The following is a 26,313-nucleotide window of genomic DNA, read 5'->3' on the forward strand; positions in this document are numbered from 1 at the left end:
GTTTTCAGAAAAGCTCTGTTTTCTACTATAATGATGCCTTTTGTCTGCTACCACAATTACAATAACTTTCTCTGTCAAGGGTAAATGCCAACACTATTTTAAACCCAGTGAACATTCCAGTATCTAAGGCCAAAGACTGTGCCTTCCACTGCATCTCTCAAATCTTCTTCTCTCTCACACACCTGAACTCCAAGAAGCAAAAGAAAGCTAAACCCCAGAAAAATTCAATGAACCCTGAGACCGCTCTTCACCTGAGAGGCAGAGACAGGACTAACAGCACTGCCCTTCAGCAAGTAAAAATTAATACTTTAATTTAAAAAAATAACAGCAATTTAAAAAAAATGCAAAAAACCATTATGCCTTACCTGCTGGAGAGATTATTTCCCTATCAGACATTAAACCCTTCTTTCTCTTAGGGAAGAACTTCCCAAATACTTCAAGCAGACTGCCAGAACATACTCCAGCTGACTCTACAGCTCTCAGCTCATGGAAGAAGTATCCTGGGCAGGGGCTCAGCAATGACAGGAAAACCTGTAAGCCCAGAATCCAACCAACCACTACTGTGCACCTGAGGCCCTCATCCCACAAGGTATTTAAATGTTTGCCCAACACCTGTTGCTTATTCCATTACCATGGAACTCCCACAGTTCCTCCACTGCAGCACATAGCTTAAGACAAAATGGATAAGCAGATCAGCTCTTAGCTCAGACATTCAGGCACACCACCCTTCCATATGACACTTTGACCAGACAGAAAAAAAGATCATAAAAATGAACAACTGAAAAAAAAAATGCCACCTGTGGGAGCTTTAACCTGGGGAAAGCTACAGCTTCTATGGACCATACAACTGGTCTGTTTCTTAAGCTTCTAAAAGCAGGCCAACTCAGGCTGTTACATCATGCAGATTAATCAGATGCTACACTATTTACTAGGGTTAAACTGAGAGGATAAAGGTTACATAATGGATTCAATCCAACTTAAAGTGGTCAGATCTCTCAAATAAATATGCACCTCTTTCTTTGAACACCTGGACAGAAGTAATCAATTAAACATAATAGAAGTTCAAGAGTAACAAGCTTCTGAAACTGCATTCAGTTCTGAAATGGAGGCACATGACACTCAAAGAACCATAAAAAAAATCTAATTTTGTCACACTTATCTTGATGCTTCACATTCCTCTCTGGTATTGCAGAGCACTACCATAGAAATATCTCTGTGTATTACATATGTACAGTATCCCCTGGGCCTAAGCTCCTTCCTGATTTTTGTGCTTTGCTTCACTGTAATCTTGGACTTGCCTTGTTTAAGCTAAGCTCTCCAGCCAGAATAAAATTCGTCTAAAACTTCTGCATTCCCAAAGGCTGCATCTTGCTTCAGAGTGCCATCAAAAAGGGATCTTGATTTTTTTCTTCCTGCTGAGAATACAGTTTTAGCAATTTCTTACCCTTTCTTGCATGCCTTCTATCAGAAGCCTGGTGAAAATGTTCGGTGTCCTGATACAGAAATAATCACCCTAGCAAACATTACATAATAATTGCAAATAGCACAAAAGATAATGATTGCCAGAGTTTGTAATTCTTCCAATTCAAAAAGTTAACCTGCTCACTTCTAAAAATCTACATTTTTAATGTCTTTTACAGACAAATAACCAGAGAGAAAACATGGACTACCTACTAACACATCAAATATATACATATTACAGGATATTGCTAACGCAGAAAAAAACACAGACTTCAAACTTGAACCAATAATCAATATTACCATCAGTATATTTAAAATCACCTCAATTATTGTAGATACAGTTAGCTTTTCGAATATTCCTTCCCCTGCCCAAAGGCAGCTCATACACAGCATATGTTGCTCTGCCACTCCCTTCAGAGAGGAAAAAGCTATACAGCAGTCTCTTGCAGCACACTCACAAGAGATGCCGAGGTGCAAAAGAGGTGCAGGCATCTCTGCTACACCTGGGTGTTGCCTTTTTCTGAGTATTTCCTTTTTAAAACGATTGAATAATGATGCTCCGGTCTTACAAGCTCCGAATTCTGCAACAAGAGACTAGAAAGAAATATTTACCATCCGTGCATTCTTCATAATACCAGTCCAGTTCATAATAATCTGCTTCAATAAATTTCTGCATAGTCAGTATCCTTCAGTGACATACAGGAGATTTCACTTCGCTGCTAAGGTCAAGTGAAATGCAGCCATGCCTTCCTGCCTTTGCAAAATGCCAGAGCACAAGGCATCTCACGGGAAGCTGAAAATGAGCTGCACATCTTCACTGAGGCCACAACTAAAATAAAAGAGGGGGGGTGTGGAGGGTGTATTTGGAAGGAAAAAAAAAAAAAAAGAAGAAGAAGGATGCAGAAAGGAAGCAGATAGATGCCCTGGCGGCTCCTCTAATAAAGAAGCTCTGCACAGGAGCCTTGGATGGGTGTTAACAAAATCCTCCTATCAAAAGGCTGATGCGCTGACGCTGGGGACACACACCACCGCCCGGCTGCTTCTAACTCATTCCTTTCCTCTCCAGTCTCCACATCTCTTTCAGGCTAATGTGTTGCCATGGAGACTAGCTGGCTCCAAAAGCGACGCAGAGATGAAGAAAAAGCATTTTGCTGCTTCTGGCTTTACAGGCTAGAAGGAGTCCTCCATACTGGAAACAAAAATCGTTGCTAAGAAAGATGATACAACACATTGCTACTGCTCACAGAACAACAGCATCACACTGCTGCAATTCACTGGGGACACGTGGTACATTAATAATGAAAATCTAGTCCATTACTACTGTCCTCCACACAGTTTGATAAAAGCCTGACTTCCCCATGGAAAATTAAACTATGTTACTGCTTTGTTACACTATTCTGGTCTGATGTAATAGAACCCTTTCTGCATCCTGATGTTGAGAAATGCCAAACAAAAAAAAACCAAAGAATCAGCAAAATCAGGACAGCAATAAATTTCTCCTTGAAAAAAAAAAAGCTAATCTGTTCCTACTTTTTGCCCTCTCCATGAACCACTTCCCCCTCCCTTTTTTTTTTCCCCAAGCATCCAAGTTTCATGAAGACAGGAGGTTAGGCCAATTTTTCACTACGCTAGTCCTAAAAATGCTGAAGGTCATCATCCAGAATAACATCATGTTTGTGTTAACTGTTTTGGAAAGGGAAGAAAATACTTTTGCAGCCCTCAATAAAATTGTGTTTAAGCTATTAGGAGAGAACCTGTCTGAGGAACAGATGGCATTAAATCATCAAACACCACAATACAAAATCATGTCCGAATATGTGCAGGTACAGATACCAAGTGGACTGACATCCATTTTGTTCAAAACCAGCACATAGTCTTCACCCATTTCTCCCCCTCTTTTAGGAAATGCTAAATTTGCAAACACCAGTAGAAGCACTGGGACAGATTAAGTTGTGACTTAATATATCCCAATAGATATATTCCCATTATTCACATTTGTTAAGGTAGGAGGCCATATTGGGTTTGACCAGGGAAGTCTTTGGTGTCAGTCTAGCCAAAGACTCCATCCACAAGAATAGCCATGAGCAGGCAATAGAGAACTGTCCAATATTTCCCACAACTGCCCTCCCAACCTCTAATTTCTTCATCTTCAGAGACAGCCTGAGACAGATACAGCTATTTTTAGCAATTCTTGAATGCCTTACCCTCTCTTGAGCCCACATACATTTTTATCATCTCCAACATTCTCTTGCAAAGTGTTACATCTACTGCTCATTATATACAAACCCCATACCTTTTGCTTTGTAACTCACATTTACTAACCTAATTTGAAGCTTCTAGCTGTGGAAATCTGAATGCTCAGTCCATCTCTCCTTTTCAATCACTCATGATTCTGCAGGTATCTATTAATTCACCCTCATTCATGTCTCTTCTAGGTTGTTATCACTTATTCTACTCCCCAACTGCTACCACTTTGCTTTACTGTAACAGAAATAGGTAATGCCTAGTCAAGCTATGCAGAGGAAAATGCTTTGGTTTCTTGACCATATCAGTATTCAACTTTCCTGGTATAAGAAATTATCACTGCAGTAGCTTTGAGTCTTGCAGAGTTTCAGTTATGCATACACACAAGGAAAAAGCTATACGTGCTATTAAAAGCAATTAAGGCTACACTGTTAAAATACTTCCAGAGAAAAAGAAAGGTTCCTATGGCAACATCAACTCAATTGCTCTGCATATAATCTATTTGTTCCACTTGTATTATTTTTGTCCAAAAGGTAATTTCAGTCTGGCTAATGTTATTAAATAAGCATTTAAAATAGAAAGAATTAACACTAGCTACCACCTTAAATTGCTGCAGGGACAATCTCCTTTTTTTATTTGCTGACATTTTAAACAAAGGAAATCTTCAACATGCTAGAATTTTCTTCTCTCTGTCCTTCCCACAGCACACACAATCCCTTTCAATGAGACAGGATAAAAATAGTTCAAGGTAGGAGCTTAGAGCTTTTTGTTTTATTGATTTTTTTTTTACAGATCTGATTGGAAACATACTGGTGTAATTCAGAAAGGCATTACTTTTCTGAGGAGAAAATCACTTGTGCGGCCAAACGATTTTAGAACTCCTCAAGAGACTTGAAAATATGAAATAAGTGTATTATCTCCCCAGCATGAATTCAGAAACCTTGGGCAGATGGAATACTATATATCTAGGTATCCACTCCCAAGCATCCCTTCAATTACATGAGGAATTGTACCCTATAAAGCTGGAAGGGTTGTCAAGTTGAATGGGAATTTGTGACAAAGCTGAAAAAGCAGCTGCACACTTTCAGAAACTACTTTCAACCTTTGCAGCCCTACTTTTCCTTCCTACAGGGGTGAATCAGATTAATTTTATAGTAAACTCATTAGAACAGTACATTTTCCAGGTGGACTGATTCTACAAACTTTGAACCTCTGTGTATTCCAATCTCCATATTGGAGATTGCAACACTACATTTGGTTGGGGTACTAACTGTGTTACTTACTTAAAAGTTCATATACAATGGGGCAGAAAAAAGACTTAGGGTAATAAGTCTGTGACTATAAGGAAGCTGCGTTTTCCTATTCCAAATCTAAATACAATTATTCACATTTGTTTGGCATTCCCTTTCAGCTGCTAAATTATGTTCTATTTTTTAATGTTTACTTCTAACTAAACAAACCCTTCCCTTTATCTGTTCTCCACAGGGCAAAGCATACAGATTGAAAAAGAATTCTGGCAGCCAACTGTGAACATTCCTTAAGTTTGTGGTTACAAAGGGGTTTCATTAGCAAGAAAAGATGGCTTGAAAAGCTCAAGAGCCTCTCCTTCCTTTTTGCTGAAGTAAATCCATGCTATAGGTCAACATTAAACTGACGTGCCCAAATTACCCGGTTGTAAAAACCACACAAATCCATCCCTTTGTTGGAAGAGAATTTTTGACAAAGGTACTTTCACCTACCCCAGCAGCACACTCAAGACTGTAGTGCACTGCACTGCTAAGGGGCAAAGCAGCAGCAAGTCATCTCTGCTGACAAATAAAGTCTTAAAAGAATGTCATTACATAGCATGCCACTAAAAATCCTGTCTTTTCATGCTTAGTCATTCTCAGCTTTTTTCTCCAAACCTTTACAGTTCTGTAAAGATGCTTTTTAAAACTGAACACTGGAGTTAGATGGAGTATTTCCAAGAAAGCTGCAATGGATTACCTCCCATTTGATTACCTCTGGGTCACATTTCTTCTCTTGGCTACAGGCTCAGGATGGTTGAGATAATTAAACACCATATCACATCATCATCTTCTACAGTCACCAGTACAGTCACCACCACTCAGGATAAAGTTGCCCATCCCATTAACACCGTCTGGAGTCCTTTTTTAACAGAGCAGTAGCTATACAGGCCACCACTATGTAATGCATATTAATCACAGTCAAGTTTTGCCACAATACATACTTTGCAAACTGACAAAGCAGGCATATTTAAAAGCCCAACTGATTTTCAAGGAGGGGCTGTCACACGTATTTCTAAACTGTAATAATTTACTGAAGTGAAGAGTAACTGGTGTTTTCACCTTCTAAAAGAACACTGAATAGGAGTCATCCTGTAACTACACATTTATTAAGGACAAAAAACTCTGCAACTTAGGACAGTGAGCTCTTCCAGTGTAGTCTTTTACTTATCAAGAAGTCGTGCTTTACTTGGAAAGAGTAGAACCCAGAGTAAAATCTAGAGCACTGAGGGCATTATTACCAGCAGCTTTCAGAACTGGTATTTAGAAAAATGGGTGCTTCAGATTTGACTGACTCTTCTTCATCAAACCAGGATGATGATCCAGGGCTTCAAAATCATAAAAGTGTTTCCTCCAGATGGGACAGAGCTCGTGGCTTCACATCCTAAGGGCACAGTGACCTCACCTGATACAAGAAAAAGACTCTTCTAATTCAGCAGAGGGTCAAACTGCTCTCCCACTGAAACAGAATTATTTAACATAAGACAGGGGCAGTTGGATGAAATTAAAGTACTTAATGACAAAAAGCTATTTTCCACATGAAAGGATTATTTCTCCCTCCCCTCCCTTCAGATAATTACTGAAGAGCACTATTTTTGCATTTGTATGAAATCAAAATTGATGTCTTCAGCAACCTTCCTGCAAAATCAGCTGCCTAGTTCAATTAAGGTATCACTGAGCACACTTAAACACTGTAAGACCATAATAGCAAGAGCCAGACATTTAAGTGAATGCACCCCTATCAACAATTCAGAAAATCAAGAATAAAGCTTTAAAGAAACAAAATTTGCAAACTGTTCACCAGCTGGAAATAATGTACTTTACTATCTCCTCTTTTTTTTTTTTTTGTTATATTTTTCATGGAGACAGCAAAAACATTTGTAAAATGAAGTTGAGCTTAATACCATGCTCAATCAGCTAGACAAAAATATTACAGCTGCATGGTTATGACCTATTTTTCTAACAAGGCAAAAAACCCACTGAGAGACATGATTACAGCTTCCTGGGAGAGGAAAGCAATGCATTACACTGAAGGAATATAGAATAAGGGAGCCCAGAATGGGACCAAGCACTCCAGGCATGGCCTGATCAGCATTGAGTACAACTCCCTCAAACTGCTGGCACCAATCTTCCTAATACAGCTCAGGATACCACCAGTCTACTTTTCAGCAGAGGCATACTTCTGGCTCATGTCCACCTTGGTGTCCACCAGGATGCCCCAGGTCCTTTTCTGCAAGGTTGCCTTCCAACAGCTGGACCCCAGCATCTACTGGTGCATGGGGTTGTTCCTCCCAGCTGCAGGACTGCGCACGTCCCTCTGCTGAACAGCACAAGGCTGCTCTTGACTCATGGCTCCAGCCTGTCAAAGTCCCTCTGAATGGGAGCACAATCCTTTGGTGTCTCAGCCACGCCTAGATACTGCCTACGTCTCGCCCTCCCTGATGCTGCACAGCCTGCTGACTTCCTCTCAACTTCTCCACCTGGTGACAGCTTTTCCACAGCAGCACACCTCCTGCATGAAGGGAGGCCATCTCTCTCTACCTCAGGGTAGGGAGCAGCTCTGGGCACTTCCAGCAACCTGACTGTTGCAGGGCTGCCTTCCCAATCGGAAGCTCTGTCTGGGCTAAAGTCTCTGCTCTGAGAGACAGGTACTCCAAAACCTGGAGAATGCACCCTGTGGCACACTGCCACCACATCTGAAGACCTAGGTTATTCTGAACTCAGATGAAGATCCCTTCTTTGCACCTTTCCAAAGAAACTACTACATCTGTTGGCTGTGTCTGGCCATCCCTAATGAACAGCAGCTCCAAAAAGGCTAGGGATACCCTTGGGTGAAGAGCAGCTGACAGCTTCTCAGAAGCCACTAGGACTTCCTGAGGCCCACATGCCTGTGGCTCACCTTACCTTCACCTTACACGCAGCAGCAGGCTTCCTGTTTCTCAGAGTTCCCAGATGGGCCCTAAGCCTCCCTAAGTGGCCAAGGAAAAACTCAGACTGCTGTGCCTGCTCACTGCCTCTGGTAGCTCTGCTCACAGAGAGCTGTGGTCTAGGCCTGGCTCTCACACAGACCTCCCCACAGCCCTCCGCTAAAAGTGAGCTTGACTGCCCCTAATCTGGGGGCAGGGAGAGGAATGTCATTTTGCTGTATCATACTTTCATTAGGCTTACTTAAACTACACTCTGCCTCAACCAGACTGGTCAGATGACATTGAATTTATGTGATTATGCTTTAGGATAAGATCAGTTTTATTTAATTCATTTGGCAAAAACTGGCTCAGCCTTCCATCTGAAGAAAATAATATCAAGATGTGCTTTGGAGTTCCAGAATGTAAAAGAACAGTTGCAGGCCTAATACTATTCAGTTCCTCCCAACTGCCTTCTTACCCAATGGAAAACTAAATTTTAAGAACTAATTCTCTACATTACCTATCCTGTGTTATAGCTTAAATCCCCACAAAAAGCACTGAATAAATTAAAATGCTTGTATATTTGACTGTTCGTTTCTCTACCAGTATCTTCAAAAATTAAAAATGAGAGCTAAGTAGCCTTATGTCCACCCTCTTGTGTTACATGGCCCAGAAGATTCTTACTGATTTCTGAGCCTTTGTGGTTGTGAATTGGACTGAGAAACTCAAAAAAGCCACAGGAAGGCAGAAAAATCTTCTCTAACAAGCCACAACAGTATGCCTAAGAGTCATTGCTGATTCTTCTGCTATATGGATCAACACAATGTGAAACTCATCACATTTCCACCAACAGGTTATAAATCACTATCAACCTCAACATGCAAGGAAATTTCCATAAGTCATTTGAAAAATCAAACTTTCAAAGAGACAAGCTACAGTAGTTGTGAACACCCTCATCGAGGTTTTTGAAACAAACTAAACAGGTACAAGAGGACTAGCTTAATTGCAGCACTGAAAATTGTGCAAGAAGTCACGCCCTGGAACACTCCCCAAAGTGGTGGTGACATAATTCACAGAACCTTTCTGCCAACTTACTTAAAACATTTTTTTTACTTTCATAGTTCATTGTGCCATAAACCAATGTTTGCAATCAATGCAATAAATTTGAAACATGCAAATTTATTATGTTCTTGCACTCTCATGTATAGATGGAGTCTGTGACTTGTTCAGAGTAACTGAACAAGGGTAAAGTCAGATGTCAGTTGCCATGATATCAGTCTAAGGCTAGACCCAAATTTGCTTAAACTTCCTGAACTACTATCTGTACACAAGTGCCTGTCTGTAAGCAGTAAGAAATAAACATTTCTTTATCGAAAATCTCTTTGCTTGCTTCCTCTTTTTTAAGCAGTTATTTCCTAATAAAAGAATAAAATATACACTGTGACAGGAATTATACTCAGGCTTTTTTTCAATCAAGCCACTTGATTGGAAGAAATCTACAACCACAGCAACAGGGTGAAGTTCCAGTCATTATGCTTGAAAGCTAAAAGCTAGATAAAATTGTTAAGTATTCAGAGTTTCAGGCAGCTATGATATCCAATTTCTCTGCTGTTCACAGCTTCCTTTTCAGAGAGTAATAGAAGGGTTTGGGTTGGAAAAGACCTTTAGAAGTCACCTAGTTCCAAACACCCTGCCATAGGCAAGGAATCTTCAACTAGACTGGGTTGCTCAAAGCCTCATTCAACCTCACCTTGACAATTTCTAGGGATGGGACATCCACAATTTCTTTGGGCAAGCTGTTCCAGTGCCTCACCACCCTCACAGTAAAGACTTTCTTTCATATAACTAATTTAAACTGACACTCTTTCAGTTTAAAGTCATCATTCCTTTTCCTATCACTACAGGGCCTGCTTAAAAATCTCTCTCTTGTTTTCCTGTATCCCTCCTTAGGTACTGAAAGGTGCTCTGAAGTCTCCCCAAAGCCTTCTCTTCTCTAGGCTGAACAGCTCCAACGCTGTTGGCCTGTCTTCAGAGCAGAGGTGCTCCAGCCCTTTGATCATTTTTGTGCCCCTCTGAACGAGCTCCAACAGGTCCATGTCCTTCTTACATTGGAGGCCCCAGAGCTGGACACATACTCCAGGTGGGAGTCTCACAAGGACAGAGTAGATGGGAAGAATCACTGCCCTTGATCTTGACCTCCCTGGACCTGTTGATTATGTTTCTTTCGATGCAGCCCAGGATACATTTGGCTCTCTTGGCTACAAGTGTACATTTCTGGATCAGGTTGAGCTGTCAGCCAACACTCCCAAATCCTTTCCTTAGGGCTGCTCACAATTCATCCTCCGCACAGGTTGTACTTTGTATCCATCCCCAGCAGTCACACACCTACCATCATCTCAGTTGGTAGAAGGATGCTGCCATGGGGATTTTTGAGTTCCTTGTCCCACTAGCAAAATATTTTCCCATGGTTATTGCAACAGTCCACCCACATAGACAAATATTACTTGTGAGACAGGCCTAATCAGGTTAACTAAAGACCTTGGAAACCTTATGTTTCAAAATATTTATTTAAGCCAGCTTCTGCCATCACTGTAACAGCACTAATAGGCTGCTACAAAACCAGCAGTAGTACACTAGATTCCACAGATCAGCTTCAGCTTGTCTCCCCACCCTTCCCAGTATTTTTGTGTGATTGGGGGTAGGTGGAAAGCATATATAAGTTTTTTACTAAAATACCTTGAGCCCTTAATTGAAGCATGAACATCAGAAACTCAGTTCTTCATATTATTCATGCTTTTCTTTACTAGCTATGCTCCTTACAAAGAGACTGTTCAATTGCTTCAAAATGCAATGAAGCCCAGGTTTGTGCTGAGCCCTGTAACTCATCTCTCCTGAAGCTCTACAGTTCCTCAGTAGGTCTACTTAAATCTAGTGACTACTATAACCCATGTAAATCCACTGCTATTGCTTTACCATAGCAGTCATGGAGATGAATCACAAAAGTCTTCTCTAATTGCACATCTAAGTCAATATCCACAGTGGTAGAAACCAGAGACATAAGTCCATTCCATGATAAAGTATCTACAGGCTCAAACAAAGGAATGAATAACAACAAAGGTCACAACTGTACTCATGTTCCCTCTAGGCACAAATATTTTTTGTCTGATAGTATGAATATGAACAGAAGAAAGAACGAAGGGACAAACCATCTCAACCAAATGGTCAGAGTTTGGTTCTTCAAAAGGCTTTTCTAGAAGCTTAAGTTGCAGCAAAATGATTTCATGTCATTCTGTGATGCTGGCACATAATGCCACCAGACAACAGTACAACATGTCAGAGAACACAGTCAAAAAAAGTGGATATGGAAAGAGGTCTAAGCTTTCTAAACTGCATAGATACAGAAACTTCAGTCTTTTTGACAGAGATCACAAGCAAAAAGAAGTATTTCAGTTTCTCCAGTATTTGATAATGTGGAAAGGTGCATGCACAAATCACAAATGCAATGGCTGTTCTTGATTAAATGCTCCCTTCATTTTCTGTCTACCACAAACTTGGAGACCAAAGCAGTAAATCACAAACAGTTCTCGTGCTCTCCACAGTTTTCAAAGAATTGCACAGATACTTCAAAGAAGGCAACAAAAATAGCCCTATTTTATTTGTTTCTCAGTACAATTTCTGAGTTTTTGACTTACGGAAGTATTTCAAGGTCTCTTCTATTTGCTCAGTTGTTAAGTCAATATTCGCATCAGGGGAAATGAGAGGTGTGTGAAGCCAGTCGTCGTGGTCATAACCGTAGATTGTATCTGCTCTTAACTTATAATGAGGCAGCTGCTCTTCCAGGAGACTGATGATTTCAACTTCAGGAAGATTGGTACTATTGCACACATCTGTTAAGGGAAAGGGAACAATCTCTATTAGTTACCTTGAGTACTATACATACAAGCTTTCAAAAACTTCAGTTTGTTTTGATATCAACAAGATTTTGCTGCATGTAAAGAACAGCTCAATACGAATAAGTTTAGAAGATATGCCTAAAACACATTATCCCAAAATATCATATTTACTAGTAATAAAAGGGCATGCTCTCTTAGTGACAAAAAGCCTCACCTCTAGAAGCAGGGGCATTTATTGAAGACTAAGTGGGGTAGGGCGGGGAATAGAGAGCCAGTTTCAACTGGAGTATGAAGAAAGCATTAGTGCACAGAGGAATGTACATTTTTGATGTTCTATTTCACAGATAATTTTTAGCTTGCAAGCCTTACATATCTCCTTAACTTGATCTTGGACTACAATTTAGTACCACTTTATTTTTTTGCCTTTGCTGCTAGCAGATTTCTCTCAAGAAACAGAAATCCAGGGCTGCAATAGCAAACTGTCACAGTTCACACCTAAGACATACTGGTAAGGATGATTACAGAACTTCCAGGGCACCTTTTGACACTATCTTGACTTGCATTCTGTGCTGCGGCCCCTCATGCTCACAAACATATCAAGTTTGCATACAGTTCTAAAAATGGATACTAACAGCCAACAACAACTGCAAAAATGTAACAAATTAAATTAGAGTTTTAAATTTAGGCCAAGAGGTAGCTGAGAAGTTTTAACACAAAAAACCCAATTGAAGATAGAAACTTTTTTACCTTGAGGACGATCAAATAGGGGCACAGGGAGACTAGAAGTCAAGTAAACAACATCATGAGCATTTACTCTAAAAGACCTGCCTTTAGTAGCAGTCAGAATAGATTATCTCCTGAGGCACCTTCGTGTTGTATTATATTGTATTGAAAAATTTTGAGAGAGTGTCAACACGCAAAACAGTCACGATACTTCTAAATATATGTTTAATTATCATATACCATTAAATACAAGGTCATGCTAAATATTTATTAAGAAACTGACCAACCCGGGGTATGTTTTCAGTAAATACTTAGTGCATCAATCTGCACATTTTCCATTTCCACACCAGTACGAAGAGAAAACACCACCGTCCAGCACAACCCCTACCCCCACACACAAAGTAAGGAAGAGCTATCTAAGCCTTTTTTGGAAGAGCAATACACCAGAGCTCCCACTTTAACCAGTGTCATAGCTCTTGCAACTCTTGCTAAGACTCACTCAAGAGTAAACAGCAAAGACTGTCAAGATCCTGAGTACTGCCATGTACCTTTACACTGCCATGACCAGGCTCATCATGGTCCCCAGCCAGCACATTTTGCCAGGAGCCCCATGTACACCCCAGCCCCTGGTCCTGCCCTGTGCAGTGCTGTGAGCAGGCCTGTGCCCAGCTCTGCTCCCTGCTGACACTGACTCATTGTCCAGGCTTCCTGGATTGCTGGCATTTGTCTGATGATCGACCCCTGGGGAGTCAATTTGAACTGTTGCTGCCAGGACCCTTGTTCTGCTTGGGAACAAAGGGACTGGGCTGTGCCAACAAGGATTGTGCCCTTCCCATCCTGTCAGCTGCCCATAAGGCAGCCCTGCTCTTGCTGCTTCCTGATGAAGGCACCAATTTTTGTAAGAGAAACTTATTCTTGCTGGATTGAGGTAGACCTGCAATTCCACCACAACTTAGTGGAGCTCCCCTCTGTCAAAGAAAGGGAGGAAGGAGAGAACAGGGAAGTAACACATACTTCTCTATACATCATTAATTACCTGGTTTTTACCTTTCTAAGCCAGAAATTACATTGCCAAAAGCATCCCAAGCACTAAAAATTGCAAGAACATTACTATTCTATCAGACAACAGGGCAGACAATACCAAGATGAACTCATACTGTCAATCTCCTGCCTACATACTTCACAAAGCCCTGATAACTAGAACTATAACCCACTTGGGAAAGTTGCATTGTACTTTATGGTTCAAGGAGTCTGCTATTACCTATCAGGAGCTATTCTCCTCTGCCTTCATCCACACTGCTCTGCTAGCTGTTGTGCATATGTGAGTGTCTTCCAAGCCTCCCTGCACTAAGATGCCCACAAGCGCATCTGTTTTTATAGAGCTCTGTGCAACGCGAGAATCACACATAATTTTAAGAGGTCCTTGCAACCTTCTCAGAGGGATTACTGGCTTACACAGAGAAACAAGATCTGCTCCCCATGCTTTGAAAGATGACAGCCAGCCTGTAACTACAGACTTTCTTTTTCCCTGGCTATCTTTTTAATGGTTGACAGCATCATCTCAGTGCCTGCGACCATCTGAGTGCAAAAAGACAACTGATCTTCTGAAAAACACCTGCTGACATCTACTAGACAATCAAAAATCTCTCTGTGTACATGTATACATAAAATAATTTTCTTTTATACATCTATCTTTGGATTACCTAATTGCTCTCAATCTCAAGAAAATAGATAATAATGTTTTCATTGGGGTTGTTTTGGAAGAGTTTTCCTGGCCGAAATGTTTGTTTTTCTCTTCAGAAAATTGCAAGAATCTACACAGCCCAAGATGATGGTCTTGGGAACAAAGAAATAATAACTGAAAAGTTCAAACTTTTAGTGTCTTTCTCTTTTTTTATTAGGATTCCAAAAGAAACAGACTTTATAGATGAGATGAGAAAGTTTCAGTTGTACAGATAAGTAAATTGGCTTGTTTTATCCCAAAAACTAGTGAAAACTGAATGCAAAGGAAGTGCCCAATAAAATGTGAGGAGAAAAAAAGACCCCTCATTCATGCACACACAGAAAAAAACCCCATACAGCTTTATTATGGAAAAGAAATTTACTAGAATATGAAGGCCAGGCAGTAAAGAAATAAGAATTATCATGGAAAACAAGTCAACCAAGAAAATTCTTCTACTCTACCATATAATAAATCCTGAGCATTTCTAAGCAATTCAAAAGGCTAATAACCGGAAAAGATGTTAATGAGTAATTGGCAAGGCAACTTTTTATGACGCTGTTCTGATGCTATTGCCATTAACTTCTACTGCAAGTTTAAAATCTGTGCACCAGCAGGAAATACGAACAGGCTCTGATGCAATTGCCTATTTAGAAAAACAGAACACCATAATTATACTTGTTCATGACTAGACATTGGTTCACCACTTAAATCATGGCAATATTCTCAGTGCTACAGTTACACAATCTCTCCCCCCTTCACTTTTCCTCCCCTCCCTTTTCTGAGATGCACATATTTGTATTGAGAAGATATGCAGATTAACACTACCCCCCATCCTCAAACACCAGGTATATTTTTTATGAGACCCTGATTGTGCTTCCACAGAGGTTTTTAAATTCTTTCTGATTAGAACTGCAAAGATAAACAATTAAGTAACTTCTCTAGTAAGAACACCCAAGAAGTCATCTGTGATTGTGAACTATGATTAAGTTAACTGATATCCAACAAATATAAAAGCACTTCCTCTTCTCCTAGGTGGTACCTCCATTTTGTTGAGAAAAATGTAACACCTTACACTTAAAACAATTAACTGATAATTAATTTTAAAATGATACAACAAAATATAGCTGAACCATATCCTTTTGAGTTGCTGTTATGGATTCTGGGGCTTGTAATCTAAGCAATTGTCGACTTCCATTTTTTTGGAAAATACATTTGGCAAAAAAATTTCTACAAGCAGTTAAAAAGCAACTTAAACAGTTAATAAGTTATGAACTCATGATTCTTAGTAAACTCATGATTCTTAGTAAATTCTCAGTAAAATGGATCATTAAAGGTTTTGCTTATGCTCTTGTAACTCCAGAGCTTTCAGCACTTCATAGAAATAATTAAATATTTTTAAAATGAATAAATTTCACTCTTTTTCATACTAGTTTTGAAAGTAATATGTTCTACTGCTTTAGTTTCTTCTTAGCTTAAATGTATGAACATCCCACCTCACTTGTTTTTTTGCAAATATGTATTTCTCCATGCCCTGTTCCTCAGGAAATGAAAAAGGTGCTCAGTCTGCTTTGCAATAATTTTTTACAACATTCCTCCTTATGCTCTCGGTTTTCTAAATGAGATTAAAACAAATGTTTTCAAAGACTTTTGTCCTGCCTAATTTCTTGTTACATTTTCTAATCTTCTCTTTCCATAAGAAGATGCAAAACAGGCAGAACACTCCAGCTGAGCTCTCTTCTGCATATTTCTTCCACTTCAGGATCCCTTGGGTAGTTTTTAAAGGATTACCTACTAACATGTTTCATATTTTTTCATACAATGATATTTGACTGGCTGGTGTGTCTTTCCCCTTCTGGACACACTAAACCCCTAACCCATGCCTCTCAAGACAGCCACTCAAGTTTCACTGGTTATTTCAGCTTGCTTGAAGGAAGCAAGGAAGCATTTCTTTAAAGGAAGTTTTATTATGCTTGCTGATTTAGGTACCTTTGAGTATTTCATCAGTTCTTTTTCTTCTAGGCACATCTCTGCCCATACTAAATACTCTAAATATACTAAATACTCTAAATATAGTAAACTAACTCTTCACTGTGGGAACTGAAGTGAGGGTGGGAGGATGGCTTCTTCCTTCCCCCATTTTTTTTTTAAATTTTTCACATGGAGAGAAAGAAAGAATTTGCAGGACAACCATGTTCATATGAGGATAAGAGTACACTTGCTTATTTTCAGATGCACACTTCCATCCTTCCTCTGCTGACAAGTGAGCAAGGAGTTGATCATAGAGAAAATGAAGTGAAAAATCTAAAACAATGGGAGCTGACAGTATGGAGACAGCACAACTCCTCAAGGAATGCCTTCCCCCTCTGCACATGACAACATGGAGATCACAAGGCATTGTGTAGGGTGGTCACCCACTGTCCTTTGCATCCTGCACTCATACATTAGGTCACTTCCCATGAAGTTACATATGTACTTAGCTGTCAGCATTACTTGGAGGGGTGGAACTATGCCAGCATCTCACAAACAAGCAAGTCAGCCTCAGTCAAACTAACTTCAACTCCAGCTAAGTTCAACACGAACCACAGATAGACAGCTTTGAAAATCTCATTCCTATTAACGTGGTCACCTAAAATCATCTCATCTGTCAAACTCTATTCCCTACCAGGCTTTTGGGTTTCACCTGTTCATGGCTATAGAGGTAGGAAAGGAAAACCTAGTGTGACTGATAAAGAAGGAGCACTTGCTCAATTTTAATTAAAGCTTCACATTAGAACTAATGATAAATTCAGAGAATGAAGCTAGAACAATGAGAAGGGACAAGGGTGTGGGGAGTGTGGTGGCCAACAAAGAACACCCTAAAACATACAGAAAACACGAAGAGAAAAGGAACTATACAAACCTCAAAGCCTGGTGTCTGCAGGAGCCTTTACTGCAGGGCTAACAATGCAAACAGCCTATCAGTACAGTCCTCAAAAAGAACACAAAAGGTATAGTTTCTGCCTGTCTGCATTCTGCTTCAAACTATCCCTATCTCCATGGTTTTACTGCTTTGCTTGTGAGCAGAGCTCCCCCCCACAAGGTTAAAAGCACTCCCAGGTCTCCAGAGAACCTGCCGGCAGGACAAACTGCCACCTGCCGGCAGGACAAACTGCCACCTGCCGGCAGGACAAACTGCCACCTGCCGGCAGCACTGCCTTACTACCCGAACCCTCAAATCCCACAGGACATGTTGCCAGCCAGTTTCCTGCTTTCAGTCCACTCCTGCAAGTGGAAAAAACAATCACTCACAAACCCAGCCCTGCCAGGAACCATGCTAGGGTCAGGGCTCTGATCAAGAAGGGGTGTGCCAGAACACACAAGTCATGACAGAAAAGACCACAAGAAAACCACCCAGAGAGAGTATCATTACCACAGCACAGTGCCCCTGAGTTGCAGTTCTGATGGAAGCCAACACCTTGCAAACAGCACTAAGTGGCTGTGCTACCCAGAAATGCCTCCTCTGAGCAGAGGGAAACAACTGCTGAACAAAAGTAGGGTGTGCAGCAAAACAACTCCACTCTGGGTATGACCTAAGGGAAGTGCTGGGCTGCTTGCCAACCTTCAAAACACAAGCTTTGGTCATTGGGTTGTATCACATGCCTACCCCGACTATCTTCCAGGAAACTCCACCACATCAAACCCCAGCAGCTAGTGCTCAGCCTATAGCCAGAAAGGGGCAGCCTAAATATCCTCTCCTTCTTAAACACAAACAAAGCAAACAAACAAAAGAAAAAAACAAAATATGCCTCAGTAGCACTCTCAGGCAAATCTTGATCTTCTTTTAAAAGAACTAAAACATCGGAACTTGTCACTACCTTTTGAGGCAGCTGAGGAAACAGAAGTAGATACAAGCACAGTAACAAAAAGAGACAAGAGAAACAAGGAAACTCTGAAGAAAGCTGGAAGAATAAAGAAATCTACTACATTACTTTGTGGGACCACATACTCCTCTCTTTGGTTTTCAGTCCTATCCTATTTCCCACACACATATTACACTCACCCTTGACACTTAGCTCTGAGTTTTTTAAGTTCCTCTGTTTTAAATCTTTGAGAATGGACAGTCAATAAGTAACAATCCCAAAGAACAAAAAGCACACAATACATGCATAGGGTCACTTCCAGTACTGGCGCCATCCTAGTTAAGTAAAAGCAAGGTTCTCTGCAGACAAGGGCTACAGCATGGAGGCTAAAGTCCAGCCACATGTAACACAAGAAATTGAAGTTCATCAACTTGAGGCTATTCCATGACAAATACCAGAAGATTTTGACTCCTAATTTTGCTCCCTGTGACACAGAGATTAGCCACCTAATCTAGATCAACATTAGCAGTCTCCTTTTTCAGAAGACCTACAAGCCTAACCATATTCCAATGATGGAAGCAAGAAGGATGGTCTCTCTATAAATGTTTTTTCCAGCAGATATTTCCTTACTGCTTGTAACAGCCCAATAGCCTCATCTTCCCCATGCTTTCTGTCTATTTAGACAGTGATGGAATGAACTCATCATTATCACTACAAAGAGATCCACATAAAAATTAAAAGCAGAGGGAAGAAAGTTCTACCACACAATTAGGCTGCTACCTACACTATTGAAGAGGAAAACATGGCCTGTAGTCATCCATTATTTGAGTTCTTATAGGCCCACAAAGACACAGTCATTATGTATTGACTGAGGTCTACAATTACAAGTATTTCCTGAGCATTATTTAATAATTACATGTATATGTACAGAGCAATAGGCAAAACCCCAGGAATTACCATATTCCTATTCAATGTCAGTTCCAGGACGCCCAGAATGTACTGAAACTGTACTGAAGTCTTTCAAATAATACTGCTGAATTCAAGACATATGTTTCAATGTAAAGCAAGTAGTTAGCTTCTCGGGGAAAGAAAAAAAATAAAATCCAATTCACTGACTTGTCCAAAGGGAAAGATAGCCTTAGCATCCTTACACATCTGAAGTCTCACTACTGGCTGCAAAGCCAAACATCTGGAAGTAAAGCCCTTCAACATGAAAGCTGTCTCATACCTCAAACTCAGACTCCTCAAACAGCCATAGCAGCTTCTGTAACTTGACTGGTATGGCATGACATGATTTGAAATTGCAAGTTCTGGCACACTTTTAACCAAAGGTGTTTAAGCAGTGGTTCTTCTGCCTCTGAACATGGAAAAAACTGCACAAAATCCTGGCTTCCACAGGAAAACAAAAGATTCCATGCCAACCTCTTTTCGGCTTGGCCAAACACACCAGCTAAAGACTAGGATAAAGTTGAGAATGTCAAAGCTAATGAAGATGAAACTCCACAGTTCCAATGTGAGGAATGCCATTGTTTATCAGGCTGAACTCTCCCTGCTTTGGTTCCATCCTACATACACATTCCTGTTACAAATAAAACCTGAGACAGATTTGGTGGTTCGGTCCATTAAAGTATTAGGACCCTACAGTACACAATGTCATACAATTAAATGAACTTTGCTTTAAATTAAGGTATGGAAATATTTCTCCCTGTAGATAAATGCACCCACAGTCATGATTTTTACATTAAACAGAAAATAAAAGGAAACTCTGCCACCATGGCTATTCTTTTAGACTAAGAACAAAAGCTATTCACATACCAAAGGCATGCTGGCAACGCACTGTTCAGCAGCAGTGAGAATAAACATATTCATTAACCATTAGGATCTTCCAGCTGCCAAGAGAGACTGCAAATGTCTCAAAACCCCATTGATAAATCACTGAGTATGAAAACCCTGAAAAGCAATTGTCCTGCTTTTCCTTGTTGTTCAGCCCAGCTACAAAATGTGCCAGCCACTAAACAACGGCTGTCAAAGCTTTCACAGCATCACAAGCAAAACATGAGAATTAAATCTTATGTAGCTTGCTCTTTACAGATGCTTACTTTCAGTGAAAAATGTGTTGCTTCATTATGGACATACACACATACATTGAGGGAGAAAGGTAAAGCTGAACTTCATGTGTTATGGACTTCATGTGTTATGGAACTAAATTATGGAATGAAAGCTATTTTCACATATCTAAACGCACCAATAATCAAACGTAGCTATTCAGTCTTCCTCACTATTCATTGCACCACAACAGGAAAACAAAAAATGCAAACAACAACAAAAAAACAACAACAACAACAAAAATCTACTAGGCACTTGCCTTCAGTACTTTCTCCAAAGAACAAACCCAGAACAATGATCAACATTTACTGCTTTCATGCACCCCTACTTTGAATAAAGTACTTAATTAGGAACAGTAACTGCTTCTCAAAACAAGGGAAATCTAAGAAGAATGCCTTTAAAAATGTCACACTGGACTTGTAATTCCAACAGTTGCTTTCATAGTGACTTCAGAATTGACAGTTTACACTAAAAAACATGGATCATATTAGAAAGCATAAATAAGTAAGACAGCACAGCAGAATTCTGCTTAAGGGAATACCAACGAACGAAATGCCATCAAACCATAAAAAGACAATCCTTGATAAAATAAAAACATATGACCAAGATACAGATTAAGAGGTAGTGTGACAACCTGACACAGGAGAGGAATCAGAAAAAACCACCAGGTAACTTGAAAAGGATAAGAGCTGGAAAGCAACTGTGGGAGGATATTTGGGGGGCAGGGGGGAAGAATCTGCATGAAGTTGACTGAGAACCTATCAAAAGCCAGACATAAAATTCAAAATAGAGGCAATGATGCACAGAGAATAAGATCATTTTGTCAGAGTATGCTAGACAGTAATAGTCAGACTCATAAAATTGTTCTAGTAATGCCAAAGGAGCTATCTCATGTTAACAGGACTGGCATTTTCAGAATGCTTTAGAGAAAGGTAGATTGTTCAGAATTTAGAAATTGCTGCTTAGAGAAGCATCAGGAAAGAGGGAGAAAAAACTAAAACTAGACCAAGCTTACAGGATGAGACTGGTGACAATAACTTACAATCAAGTAAATGGGCTGAGGAGAGGATCAACATTCTCATAGCTTTATTTAAATGAGAGACCAAGACAGCTGGGAGAGGAGTAGACAGGGGTGTAAAAAAGATGAAGGTTTTTCAAAATCATGAAGATAACTTCATAAGGGGAAAGAAGAACTGATATTCACCAAAATCCTGCACAACTAGGACAAATACTGACAGAAACTTCAAGATCAGTGTCACTGCACACAGGAGTAGCAGCCATGAACTTCCAGGGTAAAACAATCAGCAGATCCAGTTAAGAAAAGCTATGGACAGGTTCCAACACTAAATAGCTCTGCATGATGGGGGTACTTATGCTGAGAGTAGACTACTGAGAGTGGCTGAGTACGTGATCTCCATACCAGTACCTGCAGTTTCTGGAGTCAGAAACACAGTCCTGAGCTGGCTGGTCCAACACAGCAGATCCTTTCTTATACTCTCTGCTTGAGTTCCAGCTCCATCAAGCAGCATTTAACACCTCTCATATTGATAAAACTGAGAAAAATGTGGAAGTCCCACCCCAAACTAGGAGCAGAAAAAGAAGCAAATTCTAGAGCAAGTTATGCTCCACTAAAAGAGAAATGTAGCCACAACAGTAAAAGAGAAAGGTAACCCCAACAGAACTCAGAGAGATTCAAATAACGGGAAGCAATTCAAAACTGTTAATATTTTATCAATACTTTTTAAACCATTTAAAGCTTAGAAGTCAACCAGCAGGCCTGTAACAGGTACTAAAATCAACTAGAGCACCCTGTTGAACAGTCTCAGAATAGCAAGCACATTGCGCCTGGTGGTAACTCACATACCCAGAACAGGACAGCCACAGGTACAGCATTCTCCCCATCACCTGCATAACAACAGTAAAGCAGTCTCACAACAACCTGTAATACCTAAACCCCTATGGAGTTAATTTAGAGTAATCATGCTTTATCACACTTGAAACAGAAGGAATAGAAATTCAGCCTTTCAACACAAAAACACCTATCTTGGGGGCGGGCACACATACAATGGAATGGAAATTCTGTGGGCCCTAAGTATATCCTTTAAAATAAAGTGATTACATAAAGAAATGGTCAGAACAAGACCAGTTATCTGTAGGATCAGTCAGTTATCAAAATGGGCTGATGCTGCCATGAAGATGGTAATTTAGTGTAAGAGAACAGAATCTCTTTCGTATGGGAACATATTTAAAGTATGAATAAAGATAGAGATAGAATGAAAACCCAGAGAAAACTTTCTGCACCCAAACATTGCTAGGAGATTGTGTGAATGAGACTTGACAGTAAGAGAAAGTTGGTTTCACTGGGTGTTATGACTCCTTCCACTGCAGTCACTGCAGTAACGTGCAAGTTACACAACCCACAAGGAAGGTCAAACAATACCAACTCTTCTCACTGACACCTTCCTGCTGAGAAAAAAAAAAACATTTTGTTTGACCCCTCCAGTAAAGTAACTTTGTTTTTAGGAATTAAAAAAAAAAAAAAAACCAAACCAAAACTTACTTGTGCTACTTGCAAACAAAGACACAGAACAGGTTATTACCACAGAGCATTTCCCAATAACTCAACAGCCCTCAGGAAATTGTCCTGAACAGCCAGAAAACACATTCCTACATGTGTTTTGTAAGAGTAATTAGTACAATGAACAAATGAATTATGCAAACTAATGAAGGAGCTGGGAAATTTAAATTACAGTCCATTCATTCTCACTGTTTCCAGAGAAGGATGAAGGAAACCTACATGGCATATTAAGCAGTTAGCTATTGAATTACAAAGTAGAGCATACCAAAATCAATGCAAATTGTGAGTATTCAGACATGCAAAACCAGACAAAGTTAACTTACTGAAGATGTCTAAGGATTCTGTGTTAAGCATATTTTAAGAGAAAAAAAAAATCAAAAAGCCTCACAAAAATATTCTGGCAGTCAGACAGCTATCACAAGAGTAATATCCAGTGATATTTGACTTCCGTCCCCACTGTACTCCCCATTTCCAAAGGGACAGGATTTGTCAGACAGTAGGTAACAGATAAGAAAAAGGCAATCAGACTAAGAGGCTTTTGTAATTCATAAATTGGGACTACTGACCACTTCAGAGATACTCTGCTTTTTCATGTCAAGATTACAGCCCTTCCTGCTCTACAAAAAATGGGATGGGGATGGTGGTGTTTGTGGTGGTGGTGTTAGAGAAGAAAGCCCCCAACTCCAGTTGCTGTTTTCATGAACAGCTGACTGACAGTATTTAGATCTGCACTGCAATTACAGAAAAGACAGACAGACCTTGAAAAGCATTTCCACTCCCTTTCTAGCAAAAAGAACACTAGATGGTGCTACATCCGTATTCCTATCTCTACACTCTCATAAGATGAGAGCAGCAAGAAAAAGAAAAGTTAAAAGGAAAAAAAAAAAAACCAACTAGGACACGAAAGGTGCCTCCCACATGTAGCAGCACCATGCCACTTCCATACAGTGCTGCCCTACTGTCCACCAACCTCAGGGCTTGAGTCTCCTGCCCATTTACCTGCAGGAGCTCCATAATCAATAGAAAATTTGAAGTCAGATGACATTGAACTTTTCTCCTAAATCTTGCTAACAAAACCTAGAATGAAATATTACAAACCAAAAAATCTATTACAACCTCTACTGAGTCAATTTTCAGGTTTAGTGTTTAAAGAGTATGTGCTCCACCATACACAAAGTATGTGTTATTATTTTTCATAATAAAAATTATGAATACTCTTAAAACATTCACAAACAATTTTTTTCAAGGATTAACTATCCTATTTCATCTGCCCTTCTGTGCTGAAGTCAGCACAGATTCAAATGCATTTACCTGCATAAAGCTTCACTTAGAGCACCTATGAGCTTTGGATGGTGCTTTAGTATAAAATTCAGTGGGAAAGGCGCTTATAGGGTGCTGTTCTCTCTCAGACACTGGCTCAAGGAAATTTTTCACCACACTGCTTCTGTCACCTGGATCCAGCCATATAGTGCTTATTGCCTCTGTTATGCCAACAGAATTGCACAGTAGGACAATTAGAGAGGTGTGACCTAACTAAAAAGTAATCCTCACCTCCTCTCTGACACAAAAGCACAGCAAGGATTCTATCCAGACCAGTTGCCTAAAACACCTCTAGTTGCACTCCCACAGAAATCTGTTCAATCTGTTCAAGCCCAATTCTGAGATGGTTTGGAGACAAGAAATGTTTAAGCCAACCCTATATCCAAGAATATATGCTTAGCACAATCAGAATGGGCTTCCTTACTTCCAGCCTATGCCCTCCAACACCTTCAAAATGCACAACAAAAAGCTGAAACTCAAAAAATCCATAAACAACAAAAAAAGCCCCTGGATAACCAAACAATCAAGAAAACCACTGCTATTTCTACTGTAAGCCACATCATGTTCTCCTCAGGTCACAAATAGTACAAATCTGACACCGCAGAATAGCAAATCCATCTTAAAAAGCAATTGAGGACCAATCTGTAAACAACACTTGGCTGACAGATAAGCAAGAAGAAAGAGATTCAGAAACTACATCAGGCTTGAAGGAATGTGAAGTAGCAAGAACATGTGCTGGCCTCCATTTAATAAAAACTTTTTAAATGTTAAAAAGTGAGTTTGTCTTGCCTTTCAAGAAACCATAATCAAGAAGGCATCTTGATTCATGAAAGAAGTTGGTTGTCCTGGCTTGTTGTCAGAAACAGAAAAACAAGGTTAACAGGGGAGGGGGGAGAGGGGCTGAAGGGGAGACGAGCCACAACCAGCAGAACAGATTGCAAGATCTTTCTACAAGGGGCCTGGAAAACAGAATTATATTACCCAGAATGCATTTATATAATGAGCAGTTTCTAGTCTACCTAACTACATGGAAGTCAAAAGGATGACCATTTTTGAACTAACCAGTTAAGAAGCTCTAAATCCATGAAAACAAGGAAGGAAGGATGGCAAGTAAGTTTGCTTATTTAAACAAAATACTTATTTTATGTAGATGCATACCTGACAAAGTGACTCCAGTGTTAATACTGCTGCTTGCCTTCCCACAGAAATCAGGGTGCACTTGAGAGCACCTCTGCCCTTCTTTCTATTTTCTTTTTCTTTTTTCAGAATATCAGCCCTTAGTAACTACACAGCTGTTGGGCTGATCTAAGCTAAGGCATGCTTAAAGCAGCTGCTGACAGTCACCATTAGCTAGTTCTCTGATTTAAGGACAATTCTAGAAAGGGCTGACAGTAACTCAGGATAAAAGTATCTGGCTGCCAATTAGAATGGTCTTAGTCTTATTGCTGTTTTTCTCAGACATCTCATTTCTCCCTTCTAAAAACTCAGCTAAGTCCTCAAATATTCCCAAACGGACTTAGAACTCCCAAGGTCACATTAGGCTAAGAGAAGCCTCACAGCTCAGCCAACAAACCACAGACTTGGAATGAAAGCTGCCTGTCATTTCATGGCCATAACCATGACTAAACTGAGTTACAGTGATTATTCAAACACAAAAAAATGGGTCAGCTGACCACAGCACTAAGATTCCAGTTCTGTTTAAAATACCATACTTCAATACATATTCCATTTATTTGTGTGAATCTATAACAGGGTGTTCAACCTTTCATAAGGCATGCAGAAGAAGCTATTCCATATACATTAACTTCTACTGTTCCAGAACAAATGTGAAAAAATGAAATGGGTTTGAAAAGCAAAAATATGTACAGTAAAAATGTTAGATCCTATTTCTCCCATCCCTATTTCTCACATTCTTCATATGAGAAAGCAATTTTCATACAAAGATGGAATTCTAAATTATGCTGAACATTAGGACAAGCATTCCATAAACTTTAAGGTGCAGTGTTTCCTTATCCTCATCTCTGACCTTTGTTATTTTCCAAACAAAATTTCAAATGGTTCAATTTCCTTAGTACATAAATACAAAAAATTGCATTGCAAACCTGGTTTCACAGCTGTCATTGGTCTGGCCAATTCGCAAGGACCTTAAATATTACAAAGTGCTGTCATTGAAAATCCTGGTGCCCGGGAAATCATTTAAAGAAGAAAAATTGTGCAGAACAGCGATAACACCA

General features: G+C 39.9%; 1 protein-coding gene across 5 annotated transcripts in view; it reads right to left on the bottom strand.

Moving 5' to 3' along the window:
* The window catches only part of TRAK1 (trafficking kinesin protein 1), a 125,757-nt gene that overhangs the window by 53,692 nt on the left and 45,752 nt on the right, over window positions 1-26,313 (bottom strand). For 2 of the 5 annotated variants that reach the window (XM_066556178.1, XM_066556169.1), the window contains one exon: window positions 11,590-11,784. Coding sequence is in view for 3 of the 5 variants with exons in the window: in XM_066556187.1 (XP_066412284.1) it covers window positions 2,074-2,137 (64 nt within the window). In the remaining 2 variants the exon portion in view is untranslated. Of the gene's footprint in view, window positions 1-2,073; window positions 2,292-11,589; window positions 11,785-26,313 lie in introns of those variants that run through there. The other 3 variants (XM_066556187.1, XM_066556197.1, XM_066556205.1) reach the window with 3 other exon arrangements.

This window comes from Molothrus aeneus, chromosome 1 (genome assembly GCF_037042795.1).
Source record: "Molothrus aeneus isolate 106 chromosome 1, BPBGC_Maene_1.0, whole genome shotgun sequence".
Classification (NCBI taxonomy): Eukaryota; Metazoa; Chordata; class Aves; order Passeriformes; family Icteridae; genus Molothrus; species Molothrus aeneus.